This window comes from Macrosteles quadrilineatus, unplaced genomic scaffold (genome assembly GCF_028750875.1).
Source record: "Macrosteles quadrilineatus isolate MER2022 unplaced genomic scaffold, UCM_ALF_1.0 Scaffold_2__2_contigs__length_208266976, whole genome shotgun sequence".
Classification (NCBI taxonomy): domain Eukaryota; kingdom Metazoa; phylum Arthropoda; class Insecta; order Hemiptera; family Cicadellidae; genus Macrosteles; species Macrosteles quadrilineatus.
In genome coordinates this window covers 16,783,497-16,802,260 of record NW_026542595.1, presented here as the reverse complement: position 1 = coordinate 16,802,260, position 18,764 = coordinate 16,783,497, and the positions used below count along the sequence as shown (strand labels likewise).

Here is an 18,764-nt window from a genome sequence, read left to right as displayed (position 1 = left end):
GTAGGTGGCACGGTAAGACCTAGACCCGGGACCGATTTACTTTTTCATTTTGATGTCCCCAGAGGCCAAAAACACAATTCGTTCAAATTTTTATATATGTATATATATATAGACTTATATATATACATATACGTCCGTGAACGCGATAACTTGAGTAATTTTTGTCCGATTTTGATGAAATTTGGTTTAAAGGTGTAAAGCGGGATAAACTTGAATGAGTTCGCGAACCAGCACGATCGGACCATGGGAACGGGGCTTTACGGGGGGTTTTATGGGGTAAAAATTGTTTTTTCTCACTTTTGACCCTCAAAACACAAAATTTCCCGATTTCTCTGTAAACCTTTTTAAAGAGCTTAAAAAAACAAATAATTTAGTATATAAAAGTATTTTTGTTCGATTATTAGTAACGGAGAAAATAAAAAAATTGTAAATTTAAAATTCTCATGTTATTCTTATGGAGAATATTGTCAAATGTTGCAGTTTTCTTGTTTATGGATATATTTTGATCAAACTTGGCAAATTTATTTATTTTGTACTAAGCTATCAATATTTTACTCAAAAACACACTTTATTAGTTTCCTTGTAGCAGCAAACCTAGGTACTCGTTAAACATAATGTTATTAAAATATATTTAACTGAAAATCAATTCAGACAAATGGAAATTCGCTTAGTCGGCAGGTTTGCTGCGGCGGGGGTATTTATGATCTCTTATATCTCATGTATTAATATAAGAGATCATAAAAATGTATACTGTTTTTTATGAACACTATTCCTCCCTTATTTGTAGACAAATTTCAACGTTTAAGGTGTTAAAAGATTCGGCTCAATTCGTAGTTTTGAATTAAGGTTTTATACTTTTATAATTTAAAAGTTCCTACCCTTAAGGGCGTAAGACCCTATCAAATGTCTGGTTTTCACCATGTTAATAATTGTTTCCAGAAATGCTATTAAAGAGTTACATTAACTTTCTCTAAATTAACTGAATCCAAGTACAATATATTTAATGCTACAGAATATAAATCTAACCGATTTACGACAAGAGTGCATGGTGGCGGGTTGTCGAGGTGGCACGTTGTCGCCTATGATCGAGGTGGCACGTTGACGGCACCAAACACGGAGCGTACACGTCAACCCACCACCTCGTAAAAGAGTGGTGGCGGGTTGACGGGGTGGCACGTTGTCGCCTACGTGCGAGGTGGCGGGTTGCCGACATCGAACATGGAGCTTCACGACAACCCGCCACCTCTGATAAAAACTGGTGTTGGTGGGTTGTCGTGGTGGCATGTTGTCGTGGTGGCTTATTGACTTGAGTGTGTACGACAACCCGCCACCTTGGAAAATTGTGTGGTGGTGGGTTGTCGTGGTGGCCTGTTGTCGAGGTGGCGGGTTGACCTGTACGTACACGTCAACCCGCCACCTCGGTTTTTTTGTGGTGGCGGGTTGACGCCTCTGACCAAAACACCGAGGTGGCGGTTTGACGTGGTGGCGCATTGACAGCGACCCGCTCTGTCTGTACGCTCTGTATGACATAATTTCTGTCGTCGTCTTGTTCTTGTTCCTTGTTGTGTGGTTCGTTGTTTCACGTTTCGTGTTGTTCTGTTCGTTCAATATTCATTGTTTGTTCAGTCTTCAGTCTGCTCTGCTCAGTCAGTTCAGTCGTTCAGTCAAGTCAGAGCCCAGAGGGCGTTGTTAAAGTGTGTTTCGTGTTTTGAGTTTGACTTTGACTGTTTTGTGTTGTGTGTTGTGTTAGTTATAAAATAATTATTTTGAAAATAATCTATCCATGAATTGAAGGGTTATTTCTTTCACAAAGCTATATTCATTTAACCTTATTTCAAAGTTTCTCGTATGGTATCTTCTGTTCTTCGAAAATGAGTTTAACAAAGGGAATATTTAAATGCTGAGAGGAAGGATTTGCGTTTGTTTGACAGTTTTGCCATATTTTAGGTTAGTTACCGAGTCTTATGTTTGGAGATAGGTAATAATATGTTATCCAATGTTAACAGCTAAGCTAAAAACTTTTTATCATTGGAATAAATTATTAGAGCTAATACACAACCATACATAATAACATAATCCATTGTTACATAACCTCTGGTAGATGAGTAAGCCTAAGTAGATTCAGTAGGTAGAATAGGCTATAACGTAACTAGGCATATACCACGAATAATTAAAAAGAAGGTTTTATCCCAGTATTCATGGCTTATGCCCATAAGGCCACATCATATGGAAGTAAGCAACGAGATCATTTAAACAATGCAATCATTTTTGAAGTTGTTGCTATTTCAATAGGGAGAAAACGAAAACAGTAACTTAACTTAAGGGTTAGGCCTATACCTAAATAAACAACCCGCACATAACCTACTCATAAGCTGCTTCCTAATCTAACCTAACCTCTAGACAATAGACAGTTTCCTATATTTGTAATTTCGTCAAGAAATACAATGGTGTCACATAGCATATAACTTAGGCCTAAGTTCTTTTGGCTCCTCTAAACACTTAATTCCACTAATCCGCTTAAACTCCGGGTAATTATTTGGACGTAGTGACTACTCGCAAAAGTGAAATTTTTTTTTCATAATGACCTCAATTTCACGCTGAATCCGAAAATGACGTTTTTATTTTTCGGAAAATACCGGAAATTCCCTAAAAAAGGGGAAAACAGGAAAATTTATTATTAAATTATTAAATTTATTAAATTACTCAAAATACATCATGTGGGTACTTAAAATACGCGGAATATTGTGCAGATTAAGAATATGCAAGAATTTTTTTGATCCGATGAAAAACACCGGAGATAGGGCGAAAAAACTGAATAATCGGTAAGGTTAGGTTAGGTTTGGTTAGGTTGGGTTGGGTTAGGTAAGATTAGGTTTGGTTAGGTTAGGTTTGTAGTTAAGTTTAGGTTAGGTTAGTTTAGGTTAAGTTTGGTTAGGTTAGTTTATCAATATCATGAGTATTGTAAGTAAACTAACCTAACCTAACCTAACTTACCTAACCAAACCTTAGTTAGGTTTGGTTAGTTTAGGTTAAGTTTGGTTAGGTTAGTTTATCAATAACATGAGTGTTGTAAGTAAACTAACCAAACCTAACCTAACTAAGGTTTGGTTAGGTTAGGTTTGGTTTGGTTAGGTTAGGTTAGGTTAGTTTACTTACAATACTCATGTTATTGATAAACTAACCTAACCAAACTTAACCTAAACTAACCTAACCTAAACTTAACTACAAACCTAACCTAACCAAACCTAATCTTACCTAACCCAACCCAACCTAACCAAACCTAACCTAACCTAACCAAGCCTAACCTAACCTTACCGATTATTCAGTTTTTTCGCCCTATCTCATGTGTTTTTCATCGGATCAAAAAAATTCTTGCATATTCTTAATCTACACAATATTCCGCGTATTTTAAGTACCCACATGACGTATTTTGAGTAAAAAAATTTTTTCCCCGTTTTTCCCTTTTTTAGGGAATTTCCGGTATTTTCTGAAAAATAAAAACGTCATTTTCGGATTCAGCGTGAAATTTAGGTCATTATGAAAAAAAAAAAAATTTACTTTTGCGAGTAGTCACTATGTCCAAATAATTACCAAACTCCGACCTGCCTTTCCCATATTCCTAAATAAGATCAGTGGTCAATTTCTGTTTTCATTGAAGGCCTAAGTTATGCGTTTGATATTTTGTAACAATTATTGTGCTTTCAATGCCTTTGTAATTCACTTATTGATTGTCTCCCTGTCTGCTACTTTGTGAGTAGGCCTAGACATAACCACAGACCAAGCCTTGAGCATGACTTAGCCTATTGTACAGTTTGTATTTAATGGCCAAATAAAATGATTTATGACCAATAGCAACGCTCCAACAAACCAAGCGACATGACAGTAGTCCTACCATAATAACCAATGTTTAGGTTGGTATTGGCTAAATTTCCCAACACGGACAATTTTTTGAGTACACTTCCATATCTGTTGGCACAAACAACCGAATGAAAATATTGATCGATATATCGATTATTCGATACATGGTTTGGTTAGGCTAGGTTTGGTTGTACCTCACTAACCAAACCAAATATTGAATTAAACAATCGAATAATCAATCAGGTAGGCCTACTCATTCGGTTGTTTGTGCCAACAGATATGGAAGTGTACACAATTTTTTATTCTTCCCGGCTATTTAAGTTACCCATTCTTCCTGGATAAGTTAATTGAGATAGCTACTCATATAAGTCACCCTTTCACCCATCTAAATTAAACTTAGGTCTAACTTACCCTTTTCTCCTGATGATTGACCTTTGTTAGAGGCCATCCCACCGAAAACCCCCAATTCCTATCGGGTCATTAAATTTTCAAATTGAGGACCCTCTTGTGTCAGTTACTTTTCTGTTGTTTAAGCATGAAGAGACTACCGTTGACTAATGTTTTAGTGTACTGTCATGTTGTCCCAATCAATGTGGATTTTATCATTGATAACACTTTTGTAAAAAAAAGCGTCAGTCGTTCCCTGTCTGTCGTTATAAGCTCGAGTATTGTTTTCATATTGGTTCTTGCAGCAATATCTGTCTTGTTCCGCAAGCAAGTGGCTTAAGAGTTTATACGACAACCACGCTCAAAGAGTTTCTTATAAATGTTCTTGTTTGTGGTTTTTTTGCACTTTATGCGTTACTAAACCGGCCATCGGATCGTGATAAAACTTTGGGAAGTTTTTCTATACACTCGCGGGAAGGTTTCTGTCCCATTCCCGGTCTTGAACTCCCTTGGAGCTCTGTCCCAGTGGCTCTGGAATTTCCCATGTTTAGGCCTACCTTATGTGAATTCATGTTTTAAAAGAATCCATAGAGATGCATTTCGACAGGTGTTTCAAATAAGTAATAAACAAATAAGTGGGGCTCTATGATATTCAATAGCATTGAGTACAACAGTTTATTTTTTATCGGCCCCATTGCAAAGTACAGGTACAGCAGGTAGACCGAATAAAACCTGTAACTTCATAAAAATCATTGCAAATTTCCTATTCTAACCCTTTATCTTTAGTTTTAGCTGTTACCATTAGCTAACCTAAAGTAAAATAGTGATAGTTTTCGTTAAAAAAATTAATACCTGGTGGAATTAAAGCAAACCTGCTTCTTGTCCGATTCCCAACAGATTTTGATCAAGAAAGAGATAAAATCATTAGGTACAGCTAATCAGATGTCATGTTAAATTTTGCTCCTGTCAGAACACACTTTTCTATCTAGTTATCTTTGGAACTTGAAGACAACATGTTTTTAAATATACCAGAGAACATTATGTCACGAAATTAAGGAAATAAGTGAATGGAGATAGAACGGGAATAGTATTTTGGTTTAAAACATTATGATTTTGTTCCAGAGAGAGTATTGAAGCTCTTTGTAGAAAGGCAGTTAATTTTTCAAATAAAAAAAAAGTTGTCCCTTAGTTTGACTTTAGTTTCCCATAGGCTATGTCCAATTTAGCTTAGGTGATTAGGCTATAAGAATGGATTTAATCCTTAATAATAAAATGCAAAGCCCTCACTGACTGACTCACTCATCAATCACTAATTATCCTACTTCCCTTTTAACTAGGAAGCTGAAATTTGTTGCACTGATTCTTTAGGCATTAAATAGAAAAACTAAGTAGTTTTTATTCTGATCGGACTTTTGGGCTCCGCCCCAGTGGCTCTGGAGTTTCCTATGTTAACCTTATGAGTACGGTATATCTATTTTTAATTCCGTAAGCGAATCGGTCCCCACAAAATATTTCGAGCTAGGTAAAAGGTAGCATGACTGTTGAGGATTCATATAAAAGCTTAAGGTCCAAGGACGGTGGGAAAAATGTCAGAACTGTAAAAAATTACCCCTACAGACCCACATGCCGTCAAAGATCTGGTCATTTTCTAATGAAAGTACTGCTACAGTGTATAGGCCTAAGCTGCTTTAATCATACCAACCGATGTAAACATTACGTATTTGTATGTTTATTAATTTTAGTGTTCTGTTTTTAGGTTAGAATGGTAATGCAGTGTTGAAATGTATTGTGTTGGGGGTAGACCGCGACTAAATGTGTAAAAAATGCATTTCTTTTAAATTTGCATTCATAACTTCTATAAAGCAGCAATTGCAGCTATGGTCCCCTAGTTCATATTTAAAAGAAATTAATGCATCTTAACAGCTGTTACAGTTAAAACAAGTTGTTTCTGTGATTTTCAATAACATTATAAAGTCACAAGATTTACCAACAGGGTGCAGTTACCTATATAGGGTACTAGCTGTACCCGCGGGCTTTGCCCCGTTTAACTTCACAAGTGAGCTCGTTTGCGTGGCTCAATCACGCCCTGGTTGAAGTTCGTTCGCTACGCTCACTCACCTTTAGGTTGGAGCTCGTTCGCTCCGCTCACTTGCCTTCAGGTTAGCTCGTTCGCTACGCTAACTCGTTTCCAGGTTGAAGTTCGTTCGCTACGCTCACTCACCTTTTGGTTGCAAATTGGGGCTGTAGTCAAAAATTAAAAAAATATTAGTGCTGTACCCTGTTGGTAATCCTTGTAACTTTAATGCTATTGAACATCATAGAACAGAACCAAGTTATTTAATTGAAACAGCTGTTAGATTCATTAATTCCTTTTAAGTATGAAAAATCATAAGGTTAACATGGGAAACTCCAGAGCCACTGGGGCGGAGCCCGAAAGCCTGATCAGAATAAAAACTCCTTAGTTTTCCTGTTTAATGCCCAAAGAATTGGTGTACCGAATTTCAGCCTCCTAGGTAAATGGGAAGTGGGAGAATTAGTGATGAGTGAGTGATGAGTGAGTCAGTCAGTCCTCAGTGAGGGCTTTGCCTTTTATATATTTAGATGTTTGAATCAGCTGTGTGGAATTGTGAAATCAAAATGCATTTGACCGTTCTTCTTGTTGACATTGTGAGTTTGCTCTTTGTTGCAATGGAGACCAATCAATATTTGCTTTTAAAAGCCTCACATCAGAACTTTGAAAGCCCACGGGGAAGAGCCCTGAAGTCAATTTCAAAGCGGGAATAGCTCTAAACTGTTCCTGTGAAATTTAAATCAAATCTGCTCAGTAGTTTTTGCCTTTATCTCGTACAAACAGACATACACCACCTCTTCTTTATAATATTATATAGAATATAGATATAGATTAACAAATTTTTTTGTTTGATTCCAAAATAATTACTTTGTAGCAAATAGTTACGGCAATGATAAACCTGCTGAAATAAACTTTGCCAAATTATAAATTATGACTAAAAACTCTATATGTACCTTCACTAAGTATATCAACTCTGTTTACATTGTAGAACCGGATTTAATTTTTAGTTACTCATGCCAGTATTTATCTGCCTTTCTGACTTGAGACATATTTCATTATTGATAACATTATCAGTACAGAAAAGGGTCTTGGTAAATATGCTTACAACTCCATTTGTTGGTGGTGTTCATTTCTGCATGCTTAAATTTAACTTTTTATGTTATAGAAATACATACACGTCGGTTATTCATTCAAAAAATACATTTTATATTACAGTTATAAAAAAAACACATTTAACAAACATACTGACACAACAAAAATAGATAGGCCTACAGATTTTTCTAAAATAAGAACATGTCAAATTGACCGTTTACTGTAATGTTTCCATTGTAACATACTACATTGCACATACTTATTGCATGTTACAATTTGAAGAAGATCAATCAGAATACGTAGTTTTGAATAAGGAATTCATCCTAAACACTCAAAGCCATGCATTATTTGGCTCATAATTGATTTTGCAAGCTTATATTCTAGTTCATATCATGGTTTGAATAATGTTGAAACTCATCATAAAAAGTAGAAGATGATTAATTGTTTATAACAAAAAATCAACTGGAATTTGTTTAGTAAGTTGATTTTTTAATCTAGTTTTAACTCAAATAAAATTAAATAACTTTTTTTATTTAACAGAGATACGAGATAGTGTGTGTAGCCTATGTTAAGAAAATTTTTTCTTTACTTTATTTTTCTGTTCTAAAATGGGTTTTAAATAAGTTAGTTGACTTTTAGTTGTTAGTACAAGTTGTTTGTGTTTTTTCTTCAAGTATTTAGTGTGCACACTTTTGACAGTATTATTTCCAGGAGCAAAGCTAACATAGACCTAAGTTAGTATTAATGACCTCTTTTTTGTAATAGCTGAATTAACAATAAATACAAATATCACGGACAGTGTGCACTTTTTAAGTGATTCCATAAAAAAATATGTTTAGCGACTTCCAGGTAAAAATGAACATCAAACTCAATCACTGTTGACATGTAGCTATGTACCATGTTCAGCATTGTAATATCAACTGGGAGGTATGTACAAATAAGTTGTGATTTCAGGGCAAACAACAGAATGCCATTCCTATCCTAAAAAGGTAACTATTACTACTTGTATCTAGTCTCTCCATATGTGGATTACAGGTTGTCTGATAGGTATATAGTCATTGTAGCAGTTGTATAGGTCTCTGTTGTATTAGTGTCAGGTGTTCATGTCTCTGATATGTACAGGGGCAGTCCACGGAGATACAACAGCAGCATGGTCCAGCAGTCAGTCAAGCTACGGGTGGACAATGTGGTCAAGTCTGTGGAAGATAAACGCAGCTACCGAGGTCTGCAGCTGCAGAACGGCCTCCGGGTGTTGCTCATCAGCGATCCTACCACGGACAAATCAGCAGCAGCTATGGACGTCAATATTGGTACTGTCAAACTCTACTTTGCTATGTCCAATCTGAAATCAGTTTATAAACTGTTGATTTAAAATCGTCTTGTCAGAGTTATATAATCAACAAGTTTTTAGCAACTGCCCTGTTTATTGTGCTTTTTGAATATTTGTTTTATGGGCAGTGTCCTAAAAAAATACTTTACCAGTCCAACCAGAGAATTACACTTATTCCGGTAACAAATTGTGGTAATATTTTTCACATCTTATAAAAACAATTTCACATAAAATTGTATGTGTTTGCAGGTTTTATGTGTGACCCTAAAGAGCTACCAGGCCTGGCTCATTTCTGCGAGCACATGCTATTCTTGGGAAGTGAGAAATATCCTGTAGAGAACGAGTACAACAAGTACCTGTCAGAGCACGGTGGTAGCAGCAACGCGTCCACCTCAAGTGATCACACCAACTTCTACTTCGACATTGTACCTGAGCATCTGTCTGGCGCTCTGGACCGGTAATCTGTCACTGCTCACATATTGATGCCTATCAACAATATCTCCATAATAACATTAATAGCAGCCAAGCGAGCTATTTAAAATGTGACATCAGCACTGTGTTCTTTAGCCTACTTCTCCAACTACTATTCTAGCTGGTTCCGACACCTATGCAAAAGTTAGTCTTGTGTCAGTAGTTGGTAACAATATAAGGGAAAATATAGATTTGGGCCAGCCTGCTGAATCACGTTGTAGATGTTAATTCACAGACAACACTTGTATTATATAACCCCATAAAAAGTAAATAATTGTTAGTTTTGTGCATTTAAAAATTTTAAGTTTGTAATTTAATTTTGAAATAAGAAAATGCATGAGAAGGCCTATTCTGTTAACATTGTATATCCCAAACTGTTAGTAATGATATAACTGACTTTTAGCGAATTTCCCATATAGGGAATAAGCTATTACTGTAGTACCCATGGTAAGACCTGGACTCGGGACTGATGTACTTTTTCATGTTGAGGTCCCTAGAGGCAAAAAACACCATCCATTCAAATTCATATATATATATATATATATATATATATATATATATATATATATATATAAAGGGATAGTAAAAAGTCTGGCGACCCCCTGTTAATTTTTAATGGCCCATACTAGAAAAACTTAACTTGGCACACGTTTTTGGCATGTTATCAAGTACTTTTTGGGCATAACTGCCACTTGGTGTACATTCCCAAAATTGGGGATTTTGGGGGAAACTCAAAAATTTCAAATGGTGAGACCCCTCATTTTGAAAGTCCTAGTAAAAGAAAAACAACAACGCAAACTAGAGGTCTCTATCTCAATCCAGTAACAAATGACAGTCAATTGAAATTCTTAGAAGTTAAATTTAACTTACAGCTTTCCAAGTCTGGAGACCCCCTGAATATTTTGTAACGGCTCACAGTAGGAAAACCAAACTCTACACACCTTTATGGCATTATATGAAGTACTTTTTGAGCCTAATTGCTATTTGGTTCCCAAACCCAAAATAGGGGATTTTGGGGGAAACTCAAAATTTTTGAATGTTAAGCCCCATTGAATGACCCCTCATTTTGAAGGACGTGATAAAAGAAAACTAGCAACGCAAACTAGAGGTCTCTATCTTAACACAGTAAAATATGGCAGCTAATTGAATATAAAATTGCAAGTTAATTCTGATTTCTAAAGATTTCAATCAGCTGCCATTTTGTACTGGATTGAGATAGAGACCTCTAGTTTGCGTTGTTAGTTTTCTTTCATCACGACCTTCAAAATGAGGGGCCACTGGATGGGGCTTAACATTAAAAAGTTTTGAGTTTTCCCCAAAATCCCCCTTTTCGGGTTTGGGAACCAAGTAACAATTAGACTTAAAAAGTACTTCATAACATACCATAAAGTTGTGTAGAGTTTCGTTTTCCTAGTGTGAGCCGTTACAAAATTTACAGGGGGTCTTCAGACTTGGAAAGCTGTAAGTTAAATTTAACTTCTAAGAATTGCAATTGGCTACCATTTTTTACTGGATTGAGATAGAGACCTCTAGTATGCGTTGTTAGTTTTCATTTATCACGACCTTCAAAATGAGGGGTTACTAGATGGGTCTTACCATTAAAAATCTTTGAGTTGTATACTTTGAGTGTACACCAAGTTGCGGTTATGTTTAAAAAGCAGGGTGTCCCAGAAAGGAATGCACTTTTAAAACGAACAAAACACGAAATCGGCTTTATTTACAGCTATTTTCCCAATAATACCTGTTTGTACACTTCAGGGAAATTCTTTGTGAAAGATTATTTCATCCAGTTGTAAATCTCTACGGTGCCGGCACTCCACCACACGAAACCTTACACCTGCGAAAACTCGATGGCAGTTTCTGGTGTGATGGCTTAAATTTACTCGCGAATGTTTGGCTTTAGATGATCTTGGGTTGCAAGAACATTGTTGTACACCCGACTACCCACACAAAAAAAGTCTAGTGGAGCTAGGTCTGGGCCTCTCGAAGGAAATTTGGTGTCACCAAATCTGGAAATCACTTTCCCACGAAACAGCTGCCTTATTGTAGTCATGGAGACTCCTGCTGTATACCCATGCTGTATTTTTTTAATGCCTGTACTAATTGAATTTTGTACGGGTGTAACTTCAAATTCTGTTTCAAAATGCGGTGAATACTGGTTCAGGGTATATTGAAAACAGCAATGTATTCTTACCGATCAATGTCGATCATCCTCCACAGCATCTTAAACACGGTCAATATTTTATTCAGAATGCGCTTCTCTATGGTGACCAATGGGACGACGTTTCATAATTGGTCCTGTAGCTTCAAATTTGCGTACCCAGCATTTGAGATCAAGTCTGTATTGAGCGCAGAAATGTAGTCAAACTGTCTCATTAGAAAGCGTTTGGTAATAGTGTGTACACAGAAATCACGCTGCTCACCGGAAAAGATATCCATGGCAAATAAATTTCCACGGGCATGGCTACAAAGCCCTGATAAGCATCTTATCTTATCTCTCTTGGACATTCGGCTTTAGCCAAAATAAAAGTGCAATCCTTTCTGGGACACCCATTACTTCATAACATACCATAAAGGTGTGCCGAGTTTAGTTTTTCTAGTATGGGCCGTTAAAAAATTAACAGGGGGTCTCCAGACTTTTTACTAACTCTGTATAATATGTGTGTATCCGTTATCACGATAACTCAAGAAAAAATGATCCGATTTTAATGAAATTTAGTACAAACTTTTAAACCTACATTTATTCTAACGAGTTCGCAAACCAGCATGATCGGACTATGGGAACGGGGGTTTATGGGGGGTTTTATGGGGTAAAAATAGGTTTTTCCCATTTTTGACCCTAAAACACAAAATTTCACAATTTCTTTCCAAACCATTTTGTAGAGCTTAAAAGAACAAATAATTTAGCATATTGAAGCGTTGTTGTGCGCCTAATGGTTACGGAGAAAATTCCTAAAAATTGTAAATTTAAAATTCCCATGTTATTCTTATGGAGAATAAGTCAACTGTTGTAATTTGCTTGTTTATGAACATATTTTGATCGAATTTGGAAAATACATTCATTTCTTACTAACTATTAACATTTTACAAAAAAACTACCTTTTTACCCTCCCTGTTGCAGCAAACCTAAGTACTCATTAAACTAATTCTATTTAAAAAGGGAATAAAATGTGATATTTTTAAGGAGGCATTTTAGTTTAAATCCTTAGGCTAATGGAAATTTGCTTAGTCTGCAGGTTTGCTGCGGCGGGGGTGTTTTTAAATAATGATTTGTTACATTCCCAATATCAATTAATTTTCTGCCTGCTCCATCTAGCTACATTGTTTGAAAGAGTGACTACTTATCCAGTGACAATTTGCCGTATAGGCAATTTAATTTTTTTAAGAATTGATTAGTAGTGTACTTAAACCCGTTTGTTGAAACCGACTTTAGAACGCATGCAAGCTAACATAACATTATGATTGGGAAAATAAGAGCTAAATACCGGGTGTGCCATAATACTCCCAAATGGTTAATTTTTGAACAGCTCCATAATATTCAAACGAGCTTCAATACATGTTACTGAGTAATGTACTTTTTGTGGGTATTTGGAATTCATCTCCGCCCCCAAATAGTGTTGGGGGTAACTTAAAATTTTTAAATAACAACTCTTTTAAGTAACACATAATTTTAATGGCCATTAGGCCTAGTTCAAAAGAATATTGGTGAAAACCAGAGGTCTCTATCCCATTAAACTGACACCTTGGGTTGAGATAGGGACCTCTAGTTTTTACCAATATTCTTTTTAACTGATAGCCTTAAAATAATGTGTCACTTGATGGGGCTTTGTATTTAAAAATTTTGAACTGCCCCCAAAATATCCCATTTTGCAAAATTGCATACTGATCAAAAAGTAGTTTTTAATTTATTGTTACAATTATAATGAGTTTAGTTTCCCCGGTACAACCCAAAAAAACGCTAATAGGGGATATTGGTGTATATTTTCCCCTAAATGTCTCTAGAGACTTACAATTAATTGTGGCAATAAAGCTTAAAAACTATAATTTTGACTTAACTTCGTCACTAATCATTAATGCTTTTGTCATTAAATGAATTTTAATCGGGTTTAAAAGGATTTATTTTTAAGTAGAAAGTAGTATACATTTAGTAATTGAGATAGCCTTAGAATGTATTTTAAAATGGGGCTTCATAATAACAATTGAACTAATAAAATAACAAGCCAGGCACTTTTCTTGCATTAATACAACAGGGGCTTTTATTGAAGTAAAACTAAATCAAAACCTCCATACTTTTATGACGAGTACAATGGTGGAAACCACATTTAAATCGAATAAGTATCAACAAAGACATGACAGTTTATATCAATGACACGGTCTTCTCATATAAAGTGTATGTTATCAGCGGCGCGGTACACACGTTAGGTGGTGGGGGGAGCGCCGGACCTATATGAGTGTATCTCTGAGCAGTACAGTGCGCGATCCAGTTGTAGTAATAGAGATCGATGGTTGGGATAGAGACCTCTGGTTTTCGCCGATATTCTTTTGAACTAATGGCCTTTAAAAAGATGTGCTGCTTGATAAGGGTTGCTATTTAAAAATTTTAAGTTACTCCCAGGAACCTCTTTTTGAGGGTGGGGGGTGAATTGTAAAATACCCCCAAAAAGTACTTTACATTACCCTAGTAACATGTATCAAAGCTCGTTTGAATATATGAAGCCGTTCAAAAATTAACCAGGGGGACCTTTATGGGACACCCAGTATAAGCCTAACAAGTACTGTAACTGTTAAATGTTTCATCTAGGTTTGCCCAGTTCTTTCTGTGCCCATTGTTTACCGAAAGTGCCACAGAAAGAGAGGTAAATGCTGTCAATTCAGAACATGAGAAAAATTTACCAAACGACTCCTGGCGCCTGGATCAATTAGAGAAGTCCACGGCCAAGCCAGACCACCCTTACAATCAGTTTGGAACTGGTATGTATACTATCTATTTTATTATTTAATTAATACTAATTTTTTAGTTCAAAAATTAACCAGAAGTAAACAAATAATTTCAAAGTTATTAAATTACTACTTTAGATAAAATAAGAACTTCATAGGCTACTATTTTTATATTGTGTAGAGGACTTAAATTATTAGTTCTTCCTTATACATTTTCTCTAAACTAGGGATGGACAAGTTCCGAAATTTCAGGAAATTTTCAGGAAAAAAATTTTCCCGATTTGCGGGACGGGATTACATTTGATTTGGGAATTTTTCGGGACGGGATTTGATCCGATCGTCAGCGATTTTGCCGCTTCGCGAGTGACGATGACCCCGCTATCGTGACAGATGTTCGCGATAGTTCTGCGAACGCAGGAGGCGAAGGCAGTTTGACGATCGCGCCGTGACCGCGGAGTCGTACCGAAGATCATGCCGTGAAGCAGAATCATACCGACGATCGTGCCGTGACCGCGAATCATACCGACGATCACGCCGTGACCGCGGAGTCATTTCGACAATCACGCCGTGACCGCGGAGTCATTTCGACAATCACGCCGTGACCGCAGAGTCATACCGACGATTCCGCCGTGACCGTGAGTCATTTTGAAGATCGCACTGTGACCGCGAGTCACAAGTTTCTATACCTGTAAATTTTGACCCATTTTAGCGAATTTCCCATATAGGGAATATTAGCGAATTTCCCATATAGGGAATAAGCTATTACCGTAGTACTCATGGTAAGACCTTGTGATGAATTGGAGTAGTATGAGTGTAAATGAAGATACCTGGGCCCTATATATCTTCCTCTAACCACTGCCAAATCACGCACATTTCCTGTCCTAACCCAACTCTATTGCAAGGAATTAATCTAACTCGTCAAAGTGCACAATATTACCTTAGCTGCCTATCACAGCCAGCTTTTATGTTCTTAATGTATCTAATTATAATATAATGAACAGAGAAATATATATATATGGACTTATTCTAATTCGTGAAAAAGGTTACTAGACTTAGCAAATGTGAATTCTAATTTACGATATTAATTGCCAGACCACGACCCTTCGAGAACCTAATAAACTACATGATTGAATTACTTTTTGCCCCAACCTACACCCTTTCCCCAACCCCTACTTCTATTAGCTAGACATCTTAGGCTACAGTCTACTTATCCGATCAGATGTACAGCTCCAGGCGCTCGACACTACACTGTACTCGTCTCTTGGTTCGCTGCGCGTGCCTACCCGGGTCGACTGCGCGCGCATCGTGGTCACGTGACTTGCGCTATTGTAGCGGTCCGCTACATCCTCCCCCCGGTGGGGTTGTTTTTTTTTTTTCTTTTCCTAGTTTTGGGGTGATTTTGGGGTTTGGGAAAGATGAAGGACGAAGAAATTTTTTTTTTTTTTTTTTTTTTTTTTTTTTTTTTTTTTTTTTTTTTATTGTGCTCGCCGTGAGATTGTGTCGTTGTGACATCGGTGTCGGTGTGGGAATGTTCCAACAGTTTTCTGCACTCCTTTTGGTTTGACTCATTTGAGGTTATAATGTGTGTCGGTCTTGCTTATAAACTATTAACTATTTTTTTTTTTTTCTAAACTAAAGGTGACTATGGTTTTGAATGAATTTCTTATAACTATGTTTGGTGGGATTGCTTAATCTAAACCTGCTCTAAAAAAATGTGGGCGGGCGTATATCAGTGATAGATTTAATTAAGTTCGGTTGAGAAAGATCTGTTGGTTGATGAAGTTGGATATATGATTGATGATGATGAATTTGGGAATGTTGTCGAAATACTGAAGGTTGATGAAATTTGATGGTTGTATTGAATTCTAGTAATTGCTGGTAAATATGGAAGATTGCTGAAGTTTGATGATTTTCTTGAAGTTGAGCATTTGGAAGAATGAAGTTGTGTAAACTGAAGAATGAAGCTGAAGTAGTGTTCTGAAGTTCTTGAAGGTATACTGCTGTGAGGTGATGTGACGTAATTTCGTAATTAGCTCTTGAGCCCTTACTAAGTTCGGGGCGCTAATTATATCGCTGGACGCCTCTTAATGGTGGATGAAATGCGTTGGGTTTTGAAGTTGATATGAGGTTGATGATACGTTTACTCAGATGTGAATTTGGAGATTGTTTTGATTGATGATTAATTATTTTGATGTTAGTTATCACTGATATATTCCCTAAATATTCGGTAAAAATTGATCGCGACTACTCTACTTAAGTTTACTATTGATACTTATGATCTAAATGAATTTACTAATAATAAGAAATTGTTCTACTTAATTTAAAAAAAGGAATTTAATTTACTGAGTATAAAAGGGAAAAAATCTAATGTTTATCTACTTAAATGCTATGGATTTGATTGACTGGGAGATATATTACTAAGTTTCTGTTGATTTACTAATAATAAATTAATTAACTAGTGTGACACACATTATACACTCTTTCAGTTTGGATGCTATTCATGGTTGAATGGAGTTTCGAAAATCTGTTGGTTGATGTAAGGAATGATAGTGTTATTGTAAGTGTACATTCATTCGAAGCTCCTCTAGTGCCAATTATCAAGAATTATGCACAGAGGTATTAAATAATAATTATTTATTTCACCGACGGCTTAGCACAATTTAATTTTTTAAACAAATATTGTTTTAATATTTTCCTTCAATGTGAAGGATTGATCGGTGCTTGGTTTGATTATTTATATAGGGCGGAAGTAGAGGTTTGAATGGAACAGATGTTTGTACTGATAACGACGGTGTTATCTCGTGCCTGGCGCTTGCTATTGTCTGTTTCCTACTAGTCCATTTCCTTCTCTGTCGCTCAGCAACATAAATATATTTATCTATATTTTTGTATTTTATTTTAACGCATGCAAGTGTATAACACATAATAAACATTTAAATTACCCTTTACGAATATATAATACATAAACTCTTCTGCTACGCTCAGAATACTGCTTGTTATTTACAAACATATGTATTGTAATGTGCGCTGTTATCTACTTTGATAACGATTGTATTACGCTTAAATACCATTTATCTTATTTTAATATACGTGGATGACTTTACTTACTTAATACTTTTTATGAAATGTTGTATTTACCTTTGCGATTCAATTGCTTATATTGACACAGAAATACTTAATTTTACTTAATTCTACTTAGTTCTACTTAGCCTAATTACCATAGTTTAAGTCTAGCTTGGTCTGTAGTCAGTTGTCTGTATCGTTCCAGTGTTGTCATTTTTCAGTCCAGTACTTTTAGTGAGTGTTTGTTGTCGTAAGTAAGCTGTCGGCTGCACTATTCATATGACAGTTGCAATCTGTCATAAGAATGTGTTATGGCGAACGATTCCCGTCATAGCCAATTTGAGCAAATTAAAAATAAAAAATTACTTTAAAAAAAAAATTAGTCGTTTGCCCAGATTGTAGGTTTTAAGGGGATTGAAAAGGTTGTTGATTACTGGGGTATTGAAATGTAGGGGTGTGCGATGCATCGAAAATGCATCGAAATTTCGATTCGATTCGATTCGATGCATCGAATCGCGATTCGATTCAGTGGTGGTCAAAAAACGATTCGATTCACGAGGGAGTCAGTATCCATATACGAAAAACGCCTGCAGAAAGTCAATGCAATACCCGCAATACAGGAGCGCGTTGCTGTTGCGTTTCCTTTACGAAGGCGTTCTTATTTAATACATTCTTTGCATTAAATATAGCTTTAATTGTTTTATATTTTTTTGTTTTGACATTGCAAATGATTAGAGGTTTGTTTTTTGTCTTGATGTAAGCAGTGTGTGAAATATTTTACTACTGTGAACCTAGCCAAAACAAGGTAGGTTACTCCAAAATCATTTTAAAAATAAGTCTGAAAAATTGTTACTTAATACTTAACTAGTAAAATTAATGTTATAGACTGATTCATTTGGTATTTTTGTTAGGTGTCTGCCGGTCCCCGTCCCCGAATTTTTGTTGGGGCAAAAGAAAAAAAAAAGAATAATTTATTTCCAAAGAAACACTCTTATATTATTATATCTATTATTACAGAGGAATTAAAATGTTCAAATGAGAATTAAATATTAAGTTGGCTCACGACCTTTAAGAATAAAGACACAACAGAGCAATTGCCGCACTGCCACTAGCCAGAGCCAGGTCTAGTCGTCTACTGATAAGAGTAACAAGACAAAAGCCGTGACGCAACACTAACAGTGCAAAGAAAACAAAGTCAAAAGAATAGAAAGACTATTTATCCAGACATACTAGTATAATCATTTATTGTTTATTCAATACCTAATTAAAAATATATTTTATTATTTTACATAATAAATTATAAACAAAAGAAATATCTGATATAGTGAACAGATCTGTATCTTGGTTAGATGGGGTTAAAAAAATATATTTCTAAGATCCAATACAATATTTACAACTCACAAATTACATTGAATTAATTTCTTTGAAAATAATCTCTAACAGTTTTGTGTTTTTGAATAAAGAAATATATTTCTTTGTCTCTACTCCCTTGTTTCATCACTTGCATTTTGTCAGCAATTGAAGCAACTGGGTAGCAACCGGGTGGTGTAAGAG

General features: G+C 35.8%; 1 protein-coding gene across 1 annotated transcript in view; it reads left to right on the top strand.

The window, feature by feature from the left end:
• Positions 1–1,699: 1,699 nt before the first annotated feature.
• LOC128985893 (insulin-degrading enzyme-like) overlaps positions 1,700–18,764 on the top strand; it is a 154,939-nt gene continuing 137,874 nt past the window's right edge. Inside the window, 4 exon segments of the mRNA XM_054405868.1 lie at positions 1,700–1,947; positions 8,531–8,718; positions 8,988–9,195; positions 14,011–14,180. Coding sequence (XP_054261843.1) covers positions 1,898–1,947; positions 8,531–8,718; positions 8,988–9,195; positions 14,011–14,180 — 616 coding nt within the window. The 5' untranslated portion in view covers positions 1,700–1,897.